This window comes from Hyperoodon ampullatus, assembly GCF_949752795.1.
Source record: "Hyperoodon ampullatus genome assembly, chromosome: 2".
Lineage (NCBI taxonomy): Eukaryota > Metazoa > Chordata > Mammalia > Artiodactyla > Ziphiidae > Hyperoodon > Hyperoodon ampullatus.
Genome location: NC_136915.1, coordinates 4,603,181 through 4,629,837, shown reverse-complemented (window position 1 = coordinate 4,629,837; position 26,657 = coordinate 4,603,181). Strand labels below are relative to the sequence as shown.

General features: G+C 49.0%; 1 protein-coding gene across 1 annotated transcript; it reads left to right on the top strand.

Moving 5' to 3' along the window:
- Window positions 1-800: 800 nt before the first annotated feature.
- Window positions 801-19,089, top strand: NOL9 (nucleolar protein 9; the record flags this gene model as incomplete). Its single annotated transcript, XM_079697067.1, has 12 exons — window positions 801-1,160; window positions 1,982-2,201; window positions 2,716-2,843; window positions 6,123-6,258; window positions 6,382-6,478; window positions 7,014-7,111; window positions 13,036-13,197; window positions 13,386-13,683; window positions 14,051-14,162; window positions 16,589-16,766; window positions 18,090-18,223; window positions 18,826-19,089. 12 exons carry the CDS (start codon window positions 801-803, stop codon window positions 18,973-18,975), a joined length of 2,073 nt encoding a protein of 690 aa, XP_079553193.1. The 3' UTR covers window positions 18,976-19,089.
- Between the last annotated feature and the right edge of the window lie 7,568 nt (window positions 19,090-26,657).

Here is a 26,657-nt window from a genome sequence, read left to right as displayed (position 1 = left end):
CTCCTCAGGAACCGGGCAGGGTAAAGGCACAGGTGCAAACCAGGTGGCACCCACTGGCCCTTCCTCTGGACGGTTGTGGGTTCTGTCCTGGCACTCCTGCCTGTGGCTTCACCTGGCTCACAAAGGGATCCCTGGTATTTGGGGGCAGGCAGAGGAAGGCTGGAACACATCTTCTCTGGGGGCCTTGAGGAACAGGGTGTGGAAGGCTGCTCTCTGGGAGCTGAGGATTTTAAAACCTTTTACCTGGGCCTCAGATGACCCAGTGAGACAAGGCTTTGAGTTCAACTTTCAACTCCACACACCCACCCCAGTCTTCAGTGTACTGAAATTGAAATTCTGAGTAAATCATCCCGATTTCGCCTTGTTTTAAACAGGGTTGCTCCCTTCAGCTCAAAGACAAATGCATGCAAACAGAGGGTATGCAAATAGACCGGTTTTGTTTAAAACGTCAATCCTGGAGCTTTCTCTGCAGGAAAAAAAAAAATCCTAGGTGGATTTCCGGAGAGGTGGTCTTGGACTCAGGGTATCTCACTTTCCCTCTCCAGGCGGCCAGGGTGGGGCTTTTGCGTAATGTAAATGGAGCCTTCGTTGGGACACCCGGCCCGGGTGTCGCCCGGGCAGCCCCCAGATCCGCCCCCCACCGCGAGAGGGCCAGAGCCTCCAACGGGCCGGGTGAGGCCCGGGGGCGCTGCCGAGGCCGCCGGCAGAGGGCGCCCGCGGATCCCAGGCCGCTGGACGGGCCGCGGGGCGGAGCGACGGGATCTCGCGAGATTGTCGAGCAGCAGGAGCCGGTGGGCAGCATGGCTGACTCAGTGCTACTGCTTAGGAGGGGTCCTTCTCGCTCCACGTGGCTGCGGGCCCGCAAGGCCCGGCCGCACCTCATCCTCAGCTACCGGCCCCGCCGCCGGCTCGGGAGGCTGCGCTGGCGCGGCCGAAGGCGCTTTCGGCGGCGACTGCTGCAGGCCCAGGCGGCCGGCGCGGACTGGCGGGAGGGCGTCTGCCTGGTGTCGCGCTCGGCGGCGCCCCGGAGGCCCAAGACCGCGGCCCCCAGCCCCCGCCCGGCCGAGGATCCGGCCCCGAGTTGTTCCGCGATCCTCCCCATCCCGCCTGTGCGGTCGGCCGGCTCGGGCCGTGCCGTGTTGCTGCTGCCGCTGGGTCAGGTAGGTCGCGCCCGGGGAGCCAGGAGGGCAGAGCGGGAGGGGTGGGGACGCAGCCCCGGGAGCTGCAGGCTGGGAGAGGCCCGTGTCCCCCTGCGGGTTCTTTGGACGCATTCCTCGGGCGGTGGTGCTGGGCAGAGCGTAACAAGGACCCTCCCGAGGGAATTCTAAGTCTTCGGGGCTGGAGGGACTTTAATAGTAACGATAATAATAGGTTGCATTTGCCGAGTGCTTAGAAATGTCAGACTCTAAGTAAGTGTTCTAAGTGTTTGGGGCATATGTACCCATTTAGTACTCATGCATGCTCTACGGAGTCTTTTCCGCTAGGAATTGTTTACAGAAAGAAAGAATATAGCTTAGGTAACTCTCCAGAAAGTTATACAGCAGAGGTAGAGCCAGCAGTCAAACCCTGGCAGCCTGATTGCAGGGCCCCTGACGTTCACCTGAACGTTGGTCTGGGAGGTCCCCCGCAATACAGGAGGGAGGTGAAAACCCAAGAACGGGAGAGAGACGTCAGGCGCTGGGCCTTTGTAAGAACAGGGAGTCATGAGTACAGCAGAGCTGAGTTCAGGGGCTCCCCCTGGGTCAGTGTTCACCAGACTCTCTGTCCCTGTAAATGCCATAGGATATGATCTTAGGTTAAAAATATTAATATTTTAATCTATTAGTTTAAAATCCTAGATAGTCACCTACAAGGTATTCTGTTACTTGGAAATCACCCTCCTTTTGATGTCTGAGTAGCCAGTTAAGATCTTAGAAGTTTTCTGTCATTGGTAACAGAATCTGTAACCTTATTTCTTCCTTTCTTTTTTCTTTTCCTCTAGGGCTTTACTTTTAGCGGGATCTGTCGTGTGACCTGCCTCTATGGCCAGGTGCAGGTGTTTGGTTTTACCATCAGCCAAGGCCAACCTGCCCCAAATGTCTTCTCTACCTATACCCACTCTCGCCTGACTATCAATGCAGTTCATTACTCAGTGCATGAGAAAAGCAAGAAAGAGATGAAAAGGGAAGCCCGAAGTTTGCTCAGATCTTATCTGAACCAAGGTAATAAAAAAAAAAAACTGCATGATTTACTAAGGATGTATCATAATAAGGTGAATAATTTTTTTTGGCTGCGCTGCCCGGCATGTGGGATCTTAGTTCCCCAATCAGGGATTGAACCCGTGCCCCCTGCATTGGAAGCGCAGAGTCTAAACCCCTGGACGGCCGGGGAAATCACATGGCGAATAATTTTCAGATGCCTACTATGGCCTAGAACTTGTACTCTCTACTGTATCTGTTTAAACTCTCACCAGGGTCTTGAGAGTGAAGCTACTGTTTTCACGATTTTACAGATGAGAAAAGTTGCCCAAGGCCACACAGCATTTAGGTAGCAAACCTGGATTGACTTCTCCACCCAGGTGTGTTCCTATCATGCAATATGGCCTCCTGAAAAAGTCTCTCAAGCATAATTCCTAGTCTCAAAAAGTTTGGAATTTAGCAGAGGAGAGGGAGGTCCTAAAGGGCATAGAGTTTAATGGTGTGCTTTTTCTAAGGTAGTTTATATCTCTCTTTACAGATGACAGATACTGTTTGATGAAGAATTTTTCTCCTCTGTGTTCCATTCTGTTGCTGGAACGTCTGAAAACCTCCACTGTGAACTTCATAATCAGCCATCCAGGTTTATCTTACGTTTTCGTACAAGAGGTAGAACCAGTTTTCATTCAGAGTTTTGCTAATTACTTTCACCAAAACAGTCAGATGACTATGTAGGATGCCCCCGTGGAAGATCAGTCTGTCTGTCACATTGTGCTGTAAGTCGTACAGAATGTGACATGTGTGTAAACTAAAAGTAGTCAGTATAGAAGACTATATCGTGAAAATTGTCTCTTCTACCCCCCTTAGCTTCATTCCCGAGAAAGTCATCGTTTTCTACTATAGTTGGTTAAATGCCTTTTGATATTTCTTCAGTGGTTATCTTTATATTTTTTTAAATGGTTATCTTTATATTTTGATTTACTAACGAGACAGTATGAATTTTCTCTAAACTCTGAATGAGAATGAGTAATTTCAATGTACTTGCACTTTATCCCATCTCTCTCTTTCTTCAACTCCAAATTTTTGCTGCCCTTATTATTAATTTCCTGAAGTCGGGTCGGTCACTATAATTGTCTCCCACGAGCCAGTAGACTGAGTCAACACTCTAGGAACATCAGACAGACTGGGTGTGAGGTGTGAGTGCTTGGGTGCACGGAGACGGGGCGCTGCAGGAGGAGACTTAAATCTGTAGCTTAAAGATGCCTTAGACATTCAGCTGGAGGTGTCAAGTGAGAGATTCAGCGTGTGAGTCAAGTTCAGAGAGGAGGCTGGGAATGTAAATTTGGGAGCTTTCAGCAGAAGAGGGTTCCGGAGCCCGTGAGACAGGACAGTAACGCCAAGGAGTTGATACAGGTAAAAATGAGAAGGTTCCGGGTCTGAGCCCGAGGAGCAACAAAGAGCCTGAGCACAGCAGGCGGGTGTGGTCGGGGAGCCGCTGGAGGACGCGGAGGCCCCGCGGCAGCTGACGGTGAGACGAGGCCTGAGAAGGGAACTTGGGTGCAGAATCACCATCTGGACGAGAGTGGTTTCATTACATTGCTGAGGGGGCTGGCCTGACTGGAATGGGGTCAAGACCTGGGGAAGAGCAGAACTCAAGGGTTTAGTAGTAAGGGATTTTGCTTTTAGAGAGTTTAGCTGTAAAGGGAAGAAAGAAATGAAACAGTGGTGGGAGGAGTGAACATGAACTAGAGAGGTCTGGTTTTTGTTCAGGTGGATGGAAAAAAAACCTCGTGATTGAACGCAGCAGGTGGGAAAGATCCACAGGAGAGAGCGCGCTGGTGCATGAGGGAGAGGATGGCTGGAGCGAGGTGGGGGAGTGGACCTCGAGGGGCGGGTTCTGGTGTCTGTGTGGAGGGTTGGCCTTAGGAGCAGAGGCACTTCCTTTAGAGTGGCTGAAGGCAGTGCCTGGGACAGAGCCAGGGGCAAAGGGAAGGTCTCTTCTGATTGCTTCCCCTTTCGCTGTGAAATGGTTCAAGGTTATCACCGGGGGAGTAGGAGGGGATTGGAGGCTGGAAGATGTGAAACAAGGTCAGGACAGTGAATGGGCTCTTGTCACGTAACTTAATCTAGTACAGAATCCAGCAGCTTGGTCGGAGCCGTAGAGAAGGGAATGGAAATCCCGTGTTACCAAGTGAGTGTTTCAGATGCCACAATCAAACTCATTCTTTTTTCATTTATTTTCAGCTTTTTTTTTTTTTTTTTTTGCGGTACGGGGACGTCTCACCGTTGTGGCCTCTCCCCTTGCGGAGCACAGGCTCCGGACGCGCAGGCTCAGCGGCCATGGCTCACGGGCCCAGCCGCTCCGCGGCATGTGGGATCTTCCCGGATCGGGGCACGAACCCGTGTCCCCTGCATTGGCAGGTGGACTCTCAACCACTGCGCCACCAGGGAAGCCCTATTTTCAGCTTTTTTTTTGGTCCCTGCGACTTACCCAACCAGCACTGTTTATACTCCTTACGATCTTTCTTGGATAACTTTCCTTTCCACACTTACGCGTTAATACGTTCTGGAATTATATTTTCCTAGAAGGCAGATAGTAAACTTTAGCTTATCTCGTTTTATAAGATGTTCTTGTTTTTACCTCAGTGATTGATAGTTGAGTGGAGTGTAGAATTACAGGTTCACAGAAGTTTTCCTCGAAACCTTGAAGGACTTGCTCCATTGTTTTCTAGAATCCAGAATAGCTGCTAGGAATCCTCACCCCAGGCTGATTCTTGCTCCTTTTATGATGTCCTTCTCCTCGGGGTTGATGAATTGCATGGGGTGTGATCGTGGGTGGGGTCTCTTCCTGGGTCCTCCCTTATGCCATCTGAGACCCACTTGCTTCTGCCAGGGCCCTGCTCTCATTCCTCCGGTGGCTTTCCTGTGGTTTCCTGCTACTTCTGCTAGAATGCCATCGGACTTCATGTCCCCACCTTCCACATCCTTTCAACTCTCTTTTTAAAAAGATTTATTTATTATTTATTTATTTTTGGCTGCGTCGGGTCTTAGTTGCGGCACGTGGGCGGTTGCGGTGCACGGGCTTCTATCTAGTTGTGGCGGTGGGTTTTTTCTTTTCCTCTCGCTCTCTAGTTGTGGCATACAGGCTCCAGAGTGCATGGGCTCTGTAGTTTGCGGCACGCGGGCTCTAGTTGAGGCACGTGAGCTCAGTAGTTGTGGCGTGCTGGCTTAGTTGTCCCACAGCATGTGGTCTCTCAGTTCCCCGACCAGGGCTTGAGCGCCCATCGCCTGCACTGGAGAGCAGACTCTTTACTACCGGACCACCAGGGGAGTCCCTCCTTTCAACTCTTTGTCTTTTTTTTTTTTTTTTTTTTGGCGGTACGCGGGCCTCTCACTGTTGTGGCCTCTCCCATTGCGGAGCACAGGCTCCGGATGCGCAGGCTCAGCGGCCATGGCTCGTGGGCCCAGCCACTCCGCGGCATGTGGGATCTTCCCGGACCGGGGCACGAACCCGTGTCCCCTGCATCGGCAGGCGGACTCTCAACCACTGTGCCACCAGGGAAGCCCCCTCTTTGTCTTTTTGCTTGATGTTTTTGGAGACTGTCTTGACTTTATTCCAAATCACCAACCTGTTCTACAGCTGGGGTCTTTGGTTGAATTTTTCTTGTGACCATCACTTTTAAATTTCCATGCATTTTCTTTTTCTCTGGCGTCTCCCGCAGAGGTGGTGGCAGCTTGGAAGTAAGCGTAAGCTATGAAAATAGAGACGTGGACGGCTTTGGGAGGCAACAAGACTTACTGGGGGGTTGGATCTGGGGGGTGAGAGAAAGGGAGGGATCAAATTTATCTTTTGTAGCTCACAATTCTATGAGGCTTGTTAATTTAGAACCGAAGAGAAAAAAGTGCGTTTGTTTTCATCTTTTCTTAAAGTTTACATTGTTATTTCAGATTCCGACTTTCCAGATTAACTCTGAGTATTTCGCCTTGAAATCTGTGGGCATCAGAAGAGAGAGAAAAAAAACCGGCCTTCGTTTGACCGAGAGTGCCTTTTCAGTCATGGAAGAGTTAGTGAGCATTTCTTGTGGTGAGTAATCCGTACCGATACAGCCTAGCGTTTATCCACCAAAGCCTCAGAGGGTTACTGTTGATGATTAGCGTCGTAAAGAAGATGGCTAACTTTAGGGGTCAATGTTTGTTTCACCTCCAGAAGAAGCCGACGGCTGCCCTGTCATTCTGGTCTGTGGCTCTCAGGACATTGGAAAGTCAACATTTAATAGATACCTGATTAACCAGTTGTTAAATAGGTAAGAGTATTTTTGACATATTGCTAGATTTTTGGCAGGAAGTAGGATTTTTGATTTGAGAAACTAGATGGGAATGCATCCTGACTCCTAAGTAGAGATTATATACAACCCTGCAAAGCCACTCAGCTGAGTGAGGCCATCTGGTTATACCAGGTTTTGGGGTGAAGTGATGGCGCTCTCAGCTATACCCACCCTCCCTGTCGGTGAGCTCGCGAGAGTTGTCACTTGGTCTCTGAAAATGTATTTGTCCAAATCCAGAGAGTCAGGGTAGGGATAAATTCTGTTGTATTTCAAAAATAAAATGTTAAGAAAGGCAAAGTTTTATCCCTATAATGAGTGGACACTGTGGCCTTGCCTGCGTCCCATTTTCTCTTTACCGTTCTTCTGTGTTGGTTGTCGTCTTTGGAGCATTCTACCTATGAGGCTGCATGGGGTGGATTATGCCTGAGCATCACATAAAATCTTTACAATCTGATTTACCCTTTGGGCACAGTAAAACTAGTTAAGATTTTCTTTCTTTCTTTTAAATTTTCAGTATATCCTGCGTTGACTATTTGGAATGTGATCTGGGACAGACAGAATTTACTCCGCCAGGTTGCATTTCTCTACTTAATGTTACAGAACCAGTTCTAGGTATGTATTATATACTTTTTAAATGTCTTGGTTTTATACAGTGCAAAAGTAATGATACAGAAAGTTCAAAGAGGGCCTCCCTGGTGGCGCAGTGGGTAAGAATCCGCCTGCCAATGCAGGGGACACGGGTTCGAGCCCTGGTCCAGGAAGATCCCACATACCACGGAGCCTGTGCGCCACAACTCCTGAGCCCGCGCACCTAGAGCCTGTGCTCCACAACAGGAGAAGCCACCACAATGAGAAGCCCGTGCACCACAACGAAGAGTATTCCCCGTTCGCCGCAACTGGAGAAAGCCCGCACGCAGCAACGAAGACCCAACACGGCCAAGCAGCCAAGGATAGATAAATAAAATAAATAATAAATCAAAAAAAAAATTATTGTTTAAAAAAAAAATCAAAGAATACAAAAGTATAAAATATAAAAAAAGGACATTCTCCCCGACTCCCAAACTCATGGTCTTCCCATAACTATTCCTCTAACCTCAAAAAAACAAAAACAAAAACCCAATAATACCTTTCTAGGGTTCCATTTTAGTAAATGGAACTCCCATCCATTTTATTTTATGTAAATTGGAAACACTTTTCAGTAATATTAACATCTTATATAACCCTATACAATGATCTAAATCAAGAGATTGACATTGGGGCTTCCCTGGTGGTGCAGTGGTTGAGAGTCCGCCTGCCGATGCAGGGGACACGGGTTCGTGCCCCGGTCCGGGAGGATCCCACATGCCACGGAGTGGCTGGGCCCGTGAGCCATGGCCGCTGAGCCTGCGCGTCCGGAGCCTGTGCTCCACAGTGGGAGAGGCCGCAGCTGTGAGAGGCCCGCATACCGCAAAAAAAAAGAAAAAAAAAAGGAAATTGACATTGATATAATACTATTAACTATTGATATAATACTATTAACTAATCTATAGATCTTTTTTCAGAATTCATCAGTTATCCTACTAATATCCTTTTTATGTTTCAGAATCCAAATCAGTCCCACATTGCCTTTTTTTTTTTTTTGGCTTTGCCTTGGGGCTTTGCAAGATCTCAGTTCCCTAACCAGGGATTGAACTCTGGCCATGGCAGTGAAAGCCTGGAATCCTAACCACTAGGCCACCAGGGAACTCCCACACTGCTTTTTTTTTAATACAAAAATATACGTAATACGAGATTTATCATTTTAACTCTTCATGTGTACAGTTCGGTGCATTAAATACATTCATAGTGTTGTATAACCATCACCACTATCTACCTGCAAAACTTTTTCACTGTCCCAAACTGAAATGCTATACCTGTTAAACAATAATCCATTCCCTACCCCAGTCCCCCACAGCCCTTAGGTACCGCTAGCCTACTTTCGGTTCCTATGAATTTGCCTAATTTAGGCACCTCGTATAAGTGGAATCATGCAATATTTGTCCTTCTGTGTCAGGCTTTTTTCACTAAGCATAAAGGTTTTAAGATCTGTTCATATTGTAGCATATGTCAAAAGTAATTCCTCCTTATGGCTGAAAATTATTCCATTATGTCGCATTTTGTTTATCCTTTTAACTGTTGATGGATACTTGGATTGTTTTCATTTTCTGCCTGTTGTGATCTTGAACAAAGTAGTTGTGGCATGCAGGCTGTGGAGCACGCAGGCTTAGTTGCCCCACAGCGTGTGGGATCTTAGTTCTCCAACCAGGGATGGAACCCCTGTCTCCTGCATTGGAAGGCGGATTCTTAACCACTGGACCACCAGGAAGTCCCAATTTTTTGTTATTTTAATTACGACCTTTCTTGTGGATGTGAAGTGATACCTCTTTTTGGTCTTGATTTGCATTTCCCTAATGACTGATGGAGTTGAGCATCTTTTCATGTGCTTATTGGCCATTTGTACATCTGCTTTGGAGAAATGTCCAGTTTAGTCCTTTGCCCATCTTTTTAATTAATTAATTTGTTTAATTTTGGCTGCGTTGGGTCTTCGTTGCTGCACGTGGGCTTCCTCTAGTTGCAGCGAGGGGGTGCAGTGCACGGGCGTCTCATTGCAGTGGCTTCTCTTGTTGTGGAGCACAGGCTCTAGGTGCACCGACTTCAGTAGTTGTGGCACGGGGGCTCAGTAGCTGTGGCGCACGGGCTTAGTTGCTCCGTGGCATGTGGGATCTTCCCGGACTAGGGCTCAAACCCGTGTCCCCTGCATTGGCAGGCGGATTCTTAACCACTGCGCCACCAGGGAAGCCCCCCTCTGCCCATTTTTGAATTGGGTTCTTTGTTTTTGTTGAATTTAGGAGTTCTTTATATATTCTGGATGTTAATTCCTTCCTTCTAGGAATTTTGTCAGTTTTTGCTCTACCACTTAGGTCTTTGATCCATTTTGAGTTCATTTTTGTGTGTGATACAAGGGCAGGGTCCAGCTTTGTTCTTTTGCACGTGGATGTCCAGTTTTCCAATATCCGTTTGTTGTCCTTCCCCCACTGAGTGATCTTGGCACCTATGTTGAAAATCATTCTGGACTCTTTATTCTATTCCTTTGGTTTATGTCTGCCCTTAGGCCAGCACCACACTTTTAATTACTGTACCTTTGTAGGAGGTTAAAAGTTGGGAAATGTGAGTCCTCCAACTTTATTCTTTTTCAGGATTGTTTGGCCTTTTGGGACCCTTTGCAATTCCATATGAATTTGAGAATAGGCTTTCCCATTTCTGGGGAAAAGGCTATTAGAATTTTGATAGGGATTGTGTTCAGTCTGTAATTTTTTAGGTCTTCTTTAATTTCTTTTCTTTTTTAAAAAAAATATTTATTTATTTATTTTGGCTGCGCCAGGTCTTAGGTCTTAGTTGCGGCACACGGGATCTTCCTTGAGGCATGGGGTATCTTTAGTTGCGGCATGCAGACTCTTAGTTGCGGCATGCGGGATCTAGTTCCCCGACCAGGGATTGAACCCGGACCCCCTGCATTGGGAGCACAGAGTCTTACCCACTGGACCACCAGGGAAGTCCTAATTTTTTTTTTTTGGCTGCATTGTATCTTTGCTTGCATGCCGTTTTTCTCTAGTTGCTGAGAGCGGGGGCTACTCTTTGTTGCGGTGCGCGGGCTTCTCATTGCGGTGGCTTCTCTTGTTGCAGAGCACAGGCTCTAGGCGTGCGGGCTTCAGTAGTTGTGGCACACAGGCTTCAGTAGTTGGGGCTCACGGGCTCTAGAGCCCAGGCTCAGTAGTTGTGGCGCACAGGCTTCAGTAGTTGGGGCTCACGGGCTCTAGAGCCCAGGCTCAGTAGTTGTGGCGCACGGGCTTAGTTGCTCCGTGGCATGTGGGATCTTCCCGGACCAGGGCTCGAACCCGTGTCCCCTGCATTGGCAGGCGGATTCTAAACCAGTGTGCCACCAGGGAAACTCCCTTTTTAATTTCTTTAAGCAGTATTTTACCTCCTTGGTTAGATTTATTCCTAAGGATTTAATTCTTTTAGTTATTGTAAATGGAATTGCTATTCTAATTTCCTCTTCATATTGCTAATTGCTGGTGTATAGAAACATAACTGACTTTTGTGTTTTGATCTTCTGCCCTGCAACTTTGAATTCCTTTATTACCTCTAGTAGCATTCTTGTGAATTCTTTGGGATTTTCTATATATAAGATCATGTCATCTGTGAATAGAGATAGTTTTATCTCTTCATTTCCAAGTTGGATGCCTTTTATTTCTTTTTCTTGTCTGATAGCTCTGGCTAAAACCTTTAATACAGTGTTGAATAGAAAGTAAACATCATTTTGTTGTTCCTGATCTTGGAGGTAATGCATACAGTCTTTTACCATTAAGTAAAATGTTAGCTGTGGCTTTTTCAGTTTACCTTTTTCAGGTTGAAGAAGTTGTCTTCTATTCTTAGTCTGTGGAATGTTTTTTATCATGGAAGGATGTTGGATTTTGTCAAATGCTTTTTCTGTTTCTGTTCAGATAATTGTGTGACTTTTGTTAAGTTGATTTTTAAAGGAAGCAGATGGTATCACATTAGGTTGATAGATAATATTAGCGATTTAACATGCTTTTAGTCAGTAAGAATTTTTAAATACATTTACTTTATTTTAACAGCTTTCTAAAAAATACGTGTTTAGGGTGGGATAGGGAGGGTGGGAGGGAGATGCAAGAGGGAGGAGATATGGGGATATCTGTGTATGTATAGCTGATTCACTTTGTTATAAAGCAGAAACTAACACACCATTATAAAGCAATTATGCTCCAATAAAGATGTTAAAAAATAATAATAATAATTGTTTAGGGGAGTCCCCTAGTGGCCTAGTGGTTAGGATTCCAGGCTTTCACTGCCATGGCCTGGGTTCAGTACCTGGTCTGGAAACTGAGATCCTGCAAGCCACACAGCACAGCCAAAAAAAAAAAATTGTTTAGACTTAGCTCTTTAGCTGGTTTCATTGCTCCTCTTTTACATTTTCTCTATTTCATTTATTTTTTTTTTCCTTTTTTATCCCTTTAGTCCCCTTTAGTCTGGAACAGTTCCTCCGGCTTTTCTTATCTTTTATCACCTTGACAATTCGAAGGGTACGTTTGTAGGCTCCCCCGTGGTTCGATTTAGAAGTGACGCTGTTCTCCGTGTGTCATATCAACATGCTGTCAGTTTGTCCTGTTGCCAGACTTGTTAGCTTTGATCGATGGGTTAAGATAGTGTTTGCCAGGGTTTTCCACTCTAACTAGGTGTGCTATTGTTATCTTCTTCTGGGTGTCATTTCTTCTAGGTCCTCTCCGTGGACAGAGTTAGGGAATATGCATATGCTTAAACCCACGCATGTCATGTATGTACGTATATAATATGTGTGTGTGTGCACATATATGTACACACACATATTTCTATGTCTTTCTGTATCTGTCTGTTTATTAAGAGCCATGAGTTTGCCCTGATCATTCTTTTTTTTGGCCACGCCACATGGCTTGAGGGATCTTAGTTCCCCGACCAGGGATCCAACCTGGGCCCCCTGCAGTGGAAGCGTGGAGTCCTAACCACTGGACCGCCAGGGAGTTCCCTGCACTGATCCTTCCGACTCTAATCTAGCACCCGGGCTTCATTCTAGTTAGCCTTCCCCCTTCCATATGTATAAGTTCCTTCTCTGATGGTAAGAACCTGGCTGCCGTTATTCTCAGTATATTTACATATTTGCTCATTCCCGCGACTACGCAGGCCACCCTCTCTGTTGGGGGCTGCCCCGAATCCCCTGGCCCCGGCCTGGAGGGGAGCCTCGCCAGCTCTTTCCAAGGCGGCCTCGCCCCAACCGCGTTGACCAGGGCCCTTGCCCCGCCAACTGTGTTGCGACGTCGTCCTGGCCACCTGTCTGCTGTGGGCGCTGGCCCCAGCCAGAGGGGATGGACAGACTTCTGTGGCGATTAGGGAGTATCGGCTCCAGAGCTGGACCACCTGAGTTCAAGTCCAGCTGATGTCTACTAGCTGCGTGACCTTGGTCACGTTCATCTCTTTCTCAATTTCCTTGTCTGTAAAAATCGGGAAAGTAATGTTACCTGTCTCACAGGGTGTCTATGAAAACTAGAGATTGTGTGTGTAGCATACATAGGACATAGTAAGTACTGTAGTCCAACAGGTGACTGGTGCTGTTATTAATCGTCGTTTCCTTAGTGTGTAAGCCCTGTAGGGATGTTTGTTCAGTTCACAGAAATGTCCTGAGTATCTAGGACAATGCCCAGCATTCAGTAGGTGTTCAGTAAACGTCTGTTGAATGAGTGGCTGTATTAAGACTTGGTTGGGGTTAACTGTGTATGTAATTGCGAGCGTGTCTTTGTATGAAGTTGAAAGCTTAGACTTCCGAAAGTAGGAGCACAGCTATTCCTAGGGGTAGGACGGGCTCGGATTTCCTGGGGAGCTTCGTCAGTGACGATGGCTGGACCAAAACCCTCGCCACCTCTTAGGTTCTCCCGGATCGATGACTCTCATCTTTATCTTCTTAGGACCACCTTTCACCCACCAGAGGACACCTCAGAAAATGGTCTATTATGGGAAGCCTTCTTGCAAAAACAACTTTGAAAATTATATTGAGATAATAAAGTATGTGTTCAGCTCCTACAAGAGAGAGTCCCCTCTTATCGTCAACACGATGGGCTGGGTGACAGGTAAGCCCGCCGAGGCGCGTGGGTTGGGCGGAAGGGTTGGGCAGTGGGACTAAGTGCGTGGCTTCCAGCCATTAGTGCCGAAGCCCGGTCTCTGGGCAGTTCCTTGTCTCAGAAGCAGTCCAGCTTCTTGCAGGAGTGCATCGCCTCTCTGTGTACTAACTGTGCTCCCGTGGTCTCCTTCCTCGTAGACCAGGGTCTCCTGCTGCTTATTGACCTGATCCGACTGCTGTCGCCCAGCCACGTCGTTCAGTTCAGCTCCGACCGGGGTAGGTACATGCCAGACCTCAGCCCGAGCTACGTGGACGACATGGACGGCTTGTACACAAAGAGCACGTCCAAAGCCAGAAACAGAGGATTCCACGTGGCAGAGTTTGCGGACAGTTTGGAATTTGCTGACGAAGAAAAGGAGAATCCAGTTCTGTTGACTGGATACAAACTGATGTCCGTTAAGTCGGAGTTTGTGTCTGGAAAAACTCCAAGAAATAGGTAAGCAAAGCATCATGGCGGGAGAAGTTAGTTTTCTTCAGTCTTACAATTCTTCTGTCCTCAATTCCCTCAAAGGAAGAGTCCTCTAAAATGTTTCAGATCTCTGTCACAGCTATCTATTTATGAAGGAGAGTCAGTTACTTTCTGAATGGTTACTTTCCCAGTGGAAACTTCCAGAATTGGCCTCCAGGTCTGCTTGCCAGGGGCTTTGACTTGAAGGATTTCCAGGGGGTTTATGGAAGGGCAGGGTCTGCAGATGCTAAGGTTGGAACGTGGGCTGCGTGCGTAGAATCTGTGTGATGTCTCTAGTGGGAGGTGGGCCTGTAAGGTTAAATCTCTGTTTACCTCGTTTTGATTTACTTTTCAGAGAATCACATAACAAAGTCCTTCGCGAGTTGGCAGTGCTGAGTTACCTTGGCCAGCTGCAGCCCCCAGTGCCAAAGCCACTGTGTCCCTTACATGGTCTGACACCCTATCAGGTGATCTGAACTCTTGGAATTGTCTTTATTTGGGTTACTTAAACACGCCTATGGCTTCCTGTGTGCCAGGAGCACTTTGACCATTTCATAGCACCTCACTCATTTAGTCCTCAGGGCAGCCCTAGGGTGTAGATTTGGTGACTGTCTCCGTTTTACAGATGGGAGCTGAGTGATCCAGCGTGAGTGGCACAGCTGGCCGCAGACCCAGGCAGCCCAGCTCCAGAGCTGAGCTCTTCACTGCTGTGCTGGGCCCGACTCTGGTTCCACCCTGGCTAAGAATGTTCTACTAATGCCAGAGGTAGCGCTGGGATTACACCCCGGCAGCCCATCTCCGCCCTTGCCCTGACTGGCTGTGTGCAACTTGGGCTCTCACCTGGGAACAGCGGTGCCAGACCTCGCAGAACGCTTGTGCAGATTTCACGAGTGCTCACAGCAGGGCCTGGCACCCGGAGAACACTCTTAAACTGTTTCGGATATTGTCACAAGTAGATTCTGGCACTAGGGTATGTGCATCTTGGATTCCAACCTCTGAAGAATTCATTTGGGAAGGAACCACCGTAACATTAGGATTCCAAATGATGACAGAATAAAACAGCAACAGTTAGCATTTCTAAGTGCTCACCCTGTGCTGTGCTCTCTTCTAAGCCTGGGTTAACTCCTTTACTCACTGAGGCGCTGTTATTATCCCCACGTTACAGATGGCAGAACTGAGGCCAGGGGCACTGAGTCAGCTTGCCCAAAGGGCCATAGTAAAAGTCTGGGCCGGGACCGGCGCCCAGGCGGCCTGACTCTAGAGCCCAGGGTACTCAGCTCTGCTGTGTGGCCTGTGCAGTGCTGAGCACCCGCTGTGCCACGTGCTCTGCCGAGCACATTACCTGGGGTGGCAGCCTGCCGGGGAGGTGCTGTTACAGGCCCTGCTTACAGCGTAGCAAACCGGGCACAGCCAGGTGGACACACTGGCCTGAGGTTGCACAGGCAGGGGCCGTGACCCGGGGGGCAAGGATGCGTTTCCTGAGCCTGATGGAGAGATTGGCTCCAGGCTTCCAAGTCATCTCCACTGAAGAACCTAAGGCAGTTGGTTTAACGGAGTTTTGGTTGATTTACTGCAATTTACTCACTTGGGGATGCTCTGTAACTGAACGTGAAACTTACCTGCCAGTAATTTAAACTGCCTTTTGTTACAAGTTCACATTTGTTTTTTTAACAGTTTTTTAAAAATTTTATTTATTTGGCCGTATTGGGTCTACGTTGCTGTGCAGGCTTTTCTCTGCTTGCGGTGAGCGGGGGCTACTCTTCATTGCCGTGCGTGGGCTTCTCGTGGTGGCTTCTTTTGTTGCAGAGCACAGGCTCTAGGTGCACGGGCTTCAGTAGTTGTGGCACGGGCTTCGGTAGTTGTGGCTCGCGGGCTCTAGAGCGCAGGCTCAGTAGTTGTGGCGCACGGGCTTAGTTGCTCCGCGGCATGTGGGATCTTCCCGGACCAGGGCTCGAACCCGTGTCCCCTGCATTGGCAGGTGGATTCTTAACCACTGTGCCACCAGGGAAGTCCCCCTCACATTTGTTTTTGAAGCCTAAATAATATGTGTAACAAAATGCTCTTCTGGGGACTTCCCTGGTGGCGCAGTCGTTAAGAATCCACCTGCCAATGCAGGGGACACGGGTTCGAGCCCTGGTCCGGGAAGATCCCACATGCCGCGGAGCAACTAAGCCCGTGCTCCACAACTACTGAGCCTGCGCTCTAGACCCCGCGAGCCACAACTACTGAGCCCGTGCGCCACAACTACTGAAGCCCAAGTGCCTAGAGCCCGCGCACCGCAACGGAGAGTAGCCCCCGCTCCTTGCACGTAGAGAAAGCCCATGTGCAGCAACAAAGACCCAACGCAGCCAAAAAATAAACTAAAAAGAAAAAAAAAGTTTTTCTACTTTAAAAGTTTGAAATTACCCAGAAAGTTCCATGTTAAAGGTAGTTATTTACCTCGTGCTCCGGGAATGCAATCCATTTTTCTTATTGCAATAGTTAAATTAGGGAGTGAATGGAGGCTTTTTCTCACTGAATGGATTTTTACTTTCTCCCATCAGGAGACCTCTCAGTGATGGGTTTTCATAGTCTCCCTCCCTCAACTTCAGCTCATGTAGGATGTCTCCCAACTTGCGTCTCATGTGTCTCTGTAGACAAAGTTCCAGGCGTTCAGTTTAGATTTCTAGCAGGTACTGCTGGTATACAGGAGCTTTGTGTAAGTTTCCTAGGTTCTCTGTATTAGAACGGTGCAGCACTAAACAAATGCTGGTTGGTGTTGGCATTCTGTTTAGATGTTTCTTGGTAGGTGGTTTGGCAGATAGAACCTCAGATAGCTGGTGAGTCAACTTGTAAACATTAAAGCAGTCTTTCAAGTAGAATTCATAGAGGGGGATGCGCATGTATCTTTCAGGTCCCTTTCAATGCCGTCGCACTCCGGATTGTCCACGCTGATGTCGCTCCTACCCACATATTATATGCTGTGAATGCCAGCTGGGTTGGGCTTTGCAAGATCCTGGATGATGTCAGAGGATATGCAAGTGGGCCCATCCTGCTTGCCCAGACGCCCATCTGTGATTGTTTGGGGTTTGGTGAGTCTGAGAGGGACACCTGTCTGTAAACCTACTGAAATTGACCGGCTTCTTCAACTGTAGATGGCTGGGCTTGACCTTGTCGCTGCCGCTTGGCTGGAGTGACCAGAGAGCTTCTCTGTCTTCTGTATGGCGGGCTTTGCAGGCTGGAGGGCAGGAAGGAAGCGGTTCTTTCTCTGCTCCTCCTGCCAGCTCCTCCAAGATTCTTAAGGGCCTGGTCAAGGCCTCCTTCTCATCTGACATGTTTTCCGTGGGCCCTCCCACCCACTGCTGGGGTTCTGAGTCCATCTTAGGCCGACATCCTTGGGGTCTCTCCAGCACAACGGAGCATCGGAGCTCCAAGCCCATGTGCCCACTGCACTCCTCTGCTTGGGTGTCTCCCTGGCACCTAAGACTTGGGCCCCAAGCTGAGCCCTGATAGGTCCAGCTACCCCCTCCCTGATGTTCTCCCCAATCTCCTCCTCCTAGCCCGCACCATCCCCAGTTCCCAGGCCGTGAACAGTCCTTTGAAGATTTACTCTGGTGTTTGGGTCAGGCCCCGGGGTCCTCTTTGGCACCCCCTTGCTTTCATTCTCCACATCCAACCCACTCGCAGGCCTGGTAGTTTCGTTTTCAGAATGTCAGACTCCTCCATCTCATCACTTCTCACCGTGCCCGTCTCATTTCTTGCCGTGGACTAGTGGAAAAGCTGTGTAACTGGACCCCCCACGGCCAGGGGTGATCTGAGCGCACACGAGATCACACCGCATCCTGGTGCGTCCCTTCGCACAGGTCCAGCCTGTGGACCCAGCCCCGTGGTGCCTGGCAGCCCTGGGTCCCTGCCTCCCTCACCAGACCTGCCTCACGTGGTCGTCCCCCGGCTCACTAAGATCAGTAGCTGTCAGTGTATATACTTCTGGAAGGGGGCTGGGCCTACACACCTCAAGATTAGCAAAACCCTTAGTTAATACGTGTTCTTGATTTATACAACATTGAACTTCTCAAAAGCATGTCCACAGAACTCGTATGCTTTAGTACAGATGGTAAAGAAGGGATTGGTGACGGGGAGAGACTGAGTCATCTCTGCGATCCCCACTGGTGGGTTTCTCCCTGGCCCAGGTGCACCTTAGTTAAGACAGTGTAGGACTTTGGTTTCTCACAGCTGAACAAGGAGAAGGGTACAGAGAGTCTTCAGATATTCAGATATGCCACTTTGTATTTTTAAAGCAAAACACAGTTGAACTTGAAACTCTTATTTTAAAAGCCATTCTACAATTCTGAGTGGTGGGGAAGTTTGATATCCTCCAGAAAGGGTGATTTTTATGTGTTTTGTGTGCTTTCAAGGAATTTGTAGAGGGATCGACATGGAGAAGCGGCTTTACCACATCCTCACTCCTGTGCCCCCGGAAGAGCTAAGGAACGTGAACTGTCTGCTGGTTGGAACCATTTCCATTCCACAGTGTGTCCTCAAGAGCCAGGTGAGTGCGGCCCCCGGGGGCAGCCCTGGGGCTCGCTGGCCGTGTCCGCAGTAGAGAGTGGGGACCTGAAGTCGGGGCGAGAGTCCCGGGAGCAGGTTATTGTTTGGGAAGCTTACACTCCGTGGTGGGGTGTCAGCATGGCCCAAAGGTCTGCGGCCCAGAGTCGCCATCACGCACGGCCAGGAGCCCCGTGGTGGAGCCGTCATCGCAGACGTGCGTGTGGGAGGAAAGAGCAGAGGTGGCGTCCCCATGATGAGCCCTCCGTGAAGACGGGCTTCAGGGGTCCCCGTGGGAAGGCCATGGAGGGTCACGTTGGCCGAGGGCATCCGTGTGGTCCCAAACCAAACGGCAGGACCTGCAGGCAGCTGGGGAGGCACCAGTGTCCCCCTCCCCACCAGCTCGTTCTGCCGCTTTGAGAGAGAAGGCCCCACCCCGTTCTCATGCTGTTTGGTGTGTTTGTGGGGTTGATCGGTAAGTGGGCCCTTCCAGGGGAGGGGAGCCAAGTGTCTTAGGAGTGAGGGGACCTTCCTCAGACTCTCACTTTTAACCCTGTCTTCCGTCTTGGCTGGATTTGAAGTATTTTCTCTGTGTTTCCATTTCAGCGTGGGCTCGAAGGGACGATACCTTACATCACAACAGATTATAATTTTAAACTTCCCGGAGCATCAGAGAAAATTGGAGCAAGAGAAATTGAGGAAACACGTAAAGAGAAAGTACACCCCAAACCTAAATTCTATCGAAAAACAAACTGATCCTGATGTTCTTAATAAGGGAAGGACCTTTTCTACCGAGAGCTTAACTCTGACTCCAGGCTGGCACCAGCGGACTGATGGGGTTCTGTGGCCACGAACAGCACGGCGCGCTTACGTAGCAAATGGGGCAGTGTTTGCTGCCTAACTCGTGGATATGTTCAGAGTACATTTAAATCTGTTCTTAAGTTGACATGACCTAGAGGTTTGCCCTAGTCTTCTGTTTTATTTTCTAAGGGAGTAAAGCAGCAGGGAAAAGTTTGTGCGCCCTTGAAACAAAAAGAACATGGTAGATTCCTCATAAAGTTTTTCTAGTACCTGGTTGTTGGCATCTGGATAAAAATAGAGTAACGGGAGCCACAGAAACGTCCCAAGGAGGAAGGCAGGCTGGCCAGCAGGATGGAGAGCGTAATGGAATATGGTGACGCCCCGTGGTCCTTGCCCTGGGGCGGGGGGCATTCCCATCCCTGCTCATTGGATGCTCTTCAGCCCCGTCCGTGCGTGTGGGGGCCAAGGGTTAAGCCTCTGTTTGGTCTGTTAATCAAGGTTTCAGAGAGAAAAGTTTGACTCCAGAGCCCTTCTTCTTCCTTTTTAAAATCTGATGCTGAAAAATTTTATGCTGAAAAAATGCTCTCAAATCCAGGAAGTCTATCTTGGGGCCTCTTGAAAACCAGATTTGTCCTAATTGACTTCGCATCTGAGATTAAAAACACACAGTGGGCAGAGCCGGACACTAGGCTGTTTGGAAGAAGGACCGGGGGAGCAGCTTATGCTCTTGGGCTCGGTGGCTGGACCTGAATCTGTGTCGGTGATGGTGCTGTTCTCCCAGGGGGCTTTGGGGCCAACGATGGAACTCCATCTTCTCCCTGGTGGTCAGGATTCTTTAACCTCCCAGGTTGGAAGTGGTTTTGGTAAACAATCAGGACAGGCAGGTCAGGTCAGGTCACCATTTCTGCGTTTAGGACGCTGAGGCAGCCTTTCAAGCTGGTGGTGTGAACTCCAGCTTCCTAGCAGGATGTGTTGAAGGACAGCTGTTGGGATGTGTGGGTTTTCACGTTTACGTTCATTTAAACCGTTGACTGTCACGGTCTTAAGTAGTCACGTGGCTTCTCATCTCGTAGAGCCCTTGTCACCGTCCAGGATCAGGTGTGATACCCTAGAGACCATTTAATGTCTAGCTTCTTTTTTTTTTTTTGCAGTGGGAACCATTTAATCTGCATACGGAGACTTGTATTTATCGTGATTCTTTCTACCAGAGGAACAAAGGGGGCCTTGCAGGAAGGGCTTCTTTTTTTTTTTTTTAATTTTATTTATTTTTTTATACAGCAGGTTCTCATTAGTTATCCATTTTATACATATTAGTGTATACATGTCAGTCCCAATCGCCCAGTTCATCCCACGCCCCCCACCCTAATGTCTAGCTTCTTAGTTGCTTCTTATTTACATCTAAATTTAACTTGTACATGGTTTTCTTTCTTGGCCTTGCAAAGACTATTAACAGACAATCCACCATCAACTTTTTGCCTCCTTCCCAAGTTCCTGTACCTTTACAATAATACTGTAGGTCTTTAGCAGCAAGTGGTGGCCTGTCATTTGCGTTTTCATTAAATCCAGGCTCGCTTTTAGCCTGTTTCCTGCTGGCCTTTAAGGCTGCGGGCTTCAGTCCCCATCGGTAAAGAAAACAAAACGTTCCCGCTAGAGGGAGCTGTCAGCCATTGGTCAGCTGGCCATACGGCAGCTGGAGATGGCCGTGGAGCCCACCTAGGCCTGTGTCAGCATCCAGAGATGCTGGAGACGGGGCGCTGTGGTCAGCTCCAGGTGTGCCAGTCAGACTGGCAACGGTGCATCCGCCTGGTGTGTTTGATTATCAGTGGCGATGGCTTGGGCTTTCTGTCATTTCCACTGTCTGTGATGACTCAGGATGGGTAGTGAGTTCTGCGCTGGAGATACTCTTAACAAAAACTCAGTCATTTCTGCGTGTGATTTTTAAAGCAGGTCATGCTTATTTTAAGAAAAGTAAAGGAATATATGACTTAGAACAAGAACCCTTAGTCACTGATTTTGTGGTTCTTGAAAATCAGCTGTCTAGATCTGTTTCCAGGACAGGTAGACATGAAAATGAAAAGATTCTCCAATTCTAGGGTTGATTTTATTTTGTGAAGACAGGTAGTTCTGCTTCCGTCTGTCCCCCGATAGGCCTCGGGGGCAGACACCACTGTATCCTCTGAGACCCCCGCTTAGAACTGAGGACTTAGGAAAGGGGAGACGGGTCGGTGAACCGCCTCTTGAGGTGCCTTGGTGTTTGAAAAATCGAATCCTGGAAGTAGCTGGCCAGAGAGGACATGGGGGTGGTGGGGCCCCAGCTGAAGCAAGGGAGCCCGCTGCCGCTCCTGGGGTCCCTGTGACAGGCGGGTCCTCACCCTTCCGGGCACTCAGGTTTCTGCCCGACAGATGGCGAGAGGACCAAGGGACATGGGACGGTGATTCTTAAAGCATCTGGTAGTTGTTTCCCTTAGATTCGGTTGAGGCCATGTAGTGGTTAAGGCAGCAGGTTTTGATGTTGGAGCTCTGAGTTCACCTTCTGGCTGGGCCGCTGGCTAGCAGTGTAGCTTTGAGGGCGTATTTAACCTGAGCCTGTGTCCTCTAAGATGGGCGGATAGCGCTTCCCTCGGGGCCCCTGCGTGAGGAGGGCGAGAGGCGTGTCTACAGCAGGCGAAGCAGTAACTCTTAGCATGCGGCCTGTCTCTAAGGGTTGTAAATCCAGAAGGCAGGACCACGATTGTGTCCCTCACAGTCACACTGGGACAAAGCAGAAACTGTCGCCATTGGAAACCATCTTACCTGGCGGTCCCCGGGCCGGTTTCCCTTAACACCGTTCTTCCTGCTGCGGGTCCTGCTCAGGGCTCCGGAGAGGAAGGTCCCAGGGCTTCCACCGATCACCCGCTCCTGGGAGTTTCTCATAAACCCCACTAACTGCTTTTAAAGTTGTGTGACCAGTTTACCCATGTAGGAAATGATCCTGAAGTCCACCAGCACCGAATCACTGTTGATGCTGTGATGCTGTCTCGTCCAGTATTTTTCTAAAATGCACGTGTGTGTGTGTTTTATAAAACTGGTGTCCAACTGTATGTATGGTTTCTATCCAGCTCTTTTCACTTAATATGTGAACTTCTGTATCATTAAATATTTTTGAGAATGTGACTTTAATTGTGTAATTTTGTTACGTATACAGATAGACCATTTTATTCTCGGAAATTGTTTAGGGGAAATTATGGGGAAAACATCGAAAGGGGGTAGTGAAATCTGGGTGTCATAGTGGGGAAGACAGGAAGCCCCAGCAAGTGCCCAGCACCTTTTCTCTGTTTCAGTATTGAGCGGGATAAACTCCAGTGGGAGTTCATCTCCATTTTTCCTTTTGGGCCCATGTATGTAAGTTAAATCGCTTCTGGACTATCTTTGAGAGTATATGAGCAGGGAAAAGAATTTTGCTCCCAGAAGAGTTCAAATAGGAAGAAAGCTAGCCAGCAAGCCGGGGGTCTGTGTCTGTAGCCGCCTCTCCGAGAGCGAGCGCTCAGCCCCTCGGCCCTCGTCCCCAGGGTGGGGCCTGGTAGAGACAACGAGACTTGGCTGACAGGCCAAGCCTGAACAGTGGCTAAAATAAATATGGGGGCCATCTGTGCAGTAGGGGAAGAGCCACGTGAGGTAGGGCCTCCAGAAAGCCTTGGCTGAGTTAAAGTTATTTCCAAGGCTTTGCCAGGAAAAGAATGGGGCAGAGGGTGGGCCGTGGGGTGAGGGAGCAGTCTGAAAGGAGCCGCGCTTGGAGTTGAGGGGCAGCAGGTCCAATCTGGAGATCCCGGGAGCTGAGTAAGCAGTCTTGGGGATCGGCAAACAGCCGAGCCGCCGGGCAGACAATGTGTTGGGCTGGGAAGCCAAGGGTTGCCATGGCGACTGGCCCCGACGCTGCTGTGCTGCTCAGCGGACTGTGGCTTGGGTTTTTCGAATGCTTTGGACCCGGGCTTGTCTCCGGGCTGTGAATGTCGGCCGGGCAGGAAGAAGCCACCCAACTTCCAGGCCTTCCTCCTGACCCAGGAGTCCAGCCGGGGGCTGCTGCTGGCTGTTGGCATTGCAGAGACGAGGGTCTTCGTGGCACTGCTTTCTGGGAAAGGAGGGAAGGCACCCTCTGAGGCAGCCAGCAGTGTGAGAAGTGCGTGCCAGGGAGCATATGGGTACTTGGGGATGGAAAATCCAAGGGGAGGAAACCACCAGCAAGGAAACAGTGCAAACCGCGGCCACAGAGTCCATACGTTAAAATATACAGCGCCCAGGGGGCCTGTGTCGGAGAAGAGAATTGGCAGGGCTGAGAGCTCGGTGGTTTTCTGTGCAGACGATTCAGCTGGAGAAATTAAGGTTGGGGCTGAGTCTGGGAGAAGCCCTCCAGTGTTGGGACTGCAGCTGGGCAGAGAGGGACAGGGACTGTGGGTCGAGCACGTGGCTCAAGGGCCAGGAAAGGTGCCACCACCCCAGAGGTCAAACATGAATTCAGTCCTGACAAAATATGGGTCTCCACCTCGCGGCTGGCTCAGTCTTCGTCCAGGAAGCGGTGAGTATGTTTTCTTCCTCTTCGGTCCAGAAAGGAGGGTGGACGACAGAATGAGAAGAGGAGATTTTGTGGGTCTTGGAGGGGCTGCTTGCTGAATTCGCCTGGGCCCTTTAAGAGCCCCTCCTGCAGGCTGGCCACATGTTCTCCTTCACAGTGATTTAATGAATTTGAGAGCGCGGAAGGCAGGGGTCGCCCAGTGAGCCTTCGCCATCATCTCTGATCTAGGTGCAGATAGTGTCCTGTCTTCTGAGAAGGCAGAGGAAGGAGGCTTTCGGTTTCAGCCTTCCAAGCCCTGAAAGGAGAAAGAGCAGGGTCCCGCGTGAAGAGCTATTCCCCTGGCAGCTGCCGCGGAGGGGCCAGTGGCGGGGTCGGGGGCGGGGGAAGCTGCTCCCCAGCTTCCTCTCCTGGGAGGTGGAAGGTCGGTGGGGAGGGAAAGGAGCCCCCAGACCTTGAAACCTTCAGTTTTGTGCATTAAAGTCGTGTCCCCCTTGCCAGGATGCTCAGGGATAGGTTCCCAACCGTGCCTTTGTACCTCTCTCAAGAAGGGCTGTGAAATTCCTCCTAAACCGTCAATATTTGTAAGTTCACTTTTGATTCGTGCCATGACGCGTTTTGGCAGAGGGGGTCAGGAATGGCGTTCATGGAATCAAACAGCCTTCCAGCGCCCCAGAATCAGAGCCCTGGCCTGGAAAACACCCCATTCCTGGCCAAAGAGGAACGGCCTGAGGGTGTGTTAGCCACTGACCCCTCTGCACTCCCATGAGCCCTCATTCCGACCTTCATCTGTCTCCCCCTCCTCCCCAGCCCCACCGTTGGCCCAAGACAGATTGAGGAAGCAGACAGTGAGTCACACAGAACTCCTAGCACCCACCCAGGCCTCACTGCAGGGTTGTCTCCACCCCAGGAAGGGTCTGCACTGCTGATGTAGCCCTCCTCTGGCTCACACCCCCAAGTGAAGCTTAACTACCACGCTGGGATCTCCGCCTTGAGTGGCCAGAGAGTAAGACGGACGTGTGCCATTCACCTTGGCGGGCCTGTCACCCTAATACACGAACCCCAGTGACCGATGTCCAGTTAACTCAAAGTCCATCACTGCTCACTCAGCCGGGGGAGATTGTTTCCAGGCTTGGGTGAAATATGGTCTCTAGGCCTTTTGGGGGGTGGTCCGCAAAATCATGGCTGCCACATGGACATCAGAGAATGGCCATCTATGCTGCTTCAGCCTGATTGTGTCATTTAAAAAAATTTGGGGGGGCCACACCATGCGGCTTGTGGGATCTTAGTTCCCCGACCAGGGATCGAACCCTGGCCCATGGCAGTGGAAGTGCGGAGTCCTAACCACTGGACAACCAGGGAATTCCCTGATTGTGTCTTTAAGCCCTTTATTATTTTTTTTCTTTCTTTCTTCCTTTCTTTTTTTTTTTTTTTTTTCTTTGACAGTAAAAGGACAACTAGTGGGAATTCCCTGGTGGTCCAGTGGCTAAGACTCTGCACTTTCACTGCTGAGGGACCAGGTTCAATCCCTGGTCAGGGAACTAAGATTCCACAAGCCTCGCTGCTCAGCCAAAAACGGAAAAAAAAAAAAAGAAAAGGACAACTAGTTTTGCTTTTGCTGTATTTCCAAGTTTTAAAGTTTAATAAGCTTCAATGTGTCACAGTTCCTCATGTAATCAATGGCCAAATAGTTATTGAACACATTAATCACTGGGCATTGTGCCAGGGGCTGGGGAGAAGGTCATGAGCAAGATACACGCCCATCCTTCTAGAATCGCACTGAGTAACACGGACGTGTCAGCAGGAAATTGAAAAGTAGTTTGATGTGTGTTAAATAGAGCCATTGCGGGTTAATGGGTTCACACGTAAGATTCCTCTTACGACACTACCAATCTTGGAGATTTTCTGAAGTGACATCACCTAAAGGATAAACTGGAGTCAGCTGGGTAAAGAGTAAGGGTAGAAAGGTCATTTCAGGAAGAGAGAAAAACAGGAGCTAGAAACGGCATTTTGTGCAGCCTGACTGGGACGGTCAGTGGGATGACTGAGGGGTGGGAGAGCGTTGCAGGAGCTGCTGGAGGGGAGAGCTCTAAGGAGACGGTGCAGAGGTCAGTCCCTAGAGAGGACGGTCGAGCATCTTGCGGACTGCAGATTTCATCCTTGGGGTGATGAGCATTTAAGCATTTTTAGCAGGGTAGGTAGCATTTTCTGACTTGCATTTTAAGAAAATCCTTTTCGATAGCAGTTTGGAGAGTGGGTTTGGGGGAGTTTGAGAAGGAAAACATGGCAAATAAAGAGCCAAAGAATCAGGAGGCTTTTACAACAATGCAGGTGAAAGGTGATTGTTTAAGCCCTTTAAATTAGCATATGAATATATATATATATATACATATGCACACACATGTATGCCTGTGTTTACTTTGTTCTGCTTATACAAATAATACATTTTCATTCTCAAACAGTACACAAATAATGAAGATACAAGTCCTGATTCTCTGTTATTTCCAGTTGCATTTCAGATTTTTTTCTATGAATATGTACACAGTGCACATACCTAAATATGTGTCTATGTAAAAATGTTGAAATGAAATTGAAGAAAATATGCATTTTTGCAATTGCTTTTGCCAATTAATACTATATTTTGGAAATTAAAAATGCCAGTGCATGAAAATCTACCTCATTCTTTTGAATGGCTTCATGGTTCATATGGATATACGTTAATTTTTTTTTTTAATAAATAAATTTATTTATTTATTTATTTATTGGCTACATTGGGTCTTCGCTGCTGTGCGGGCTTTCTCTAGTTGTGGTGAGTGGGGGCTACTCTTTGCTGCAGAGCAGAGGCTCTAGGAGTGCTGGCTTCAGTAGTTGTGGCTCGCGGGCTCTAGAGCGCTGGCTTCAGTAGTTTTGGCTCGCGGGCTCTAGAGCACAGGCTCAGTAGTTGTGGCGCATGGGCTTAGTTGCTCCGTGGCATGTGCGATCTTCCCGGACCAGGGCTTGAGCCCGTGTCCCCTGCATTGGCAGGAGGATTCTTAACCACTGCACCACCAGAGAAGTCCCTATAACTTAATTTTTAAACTAGCCCTTGAGT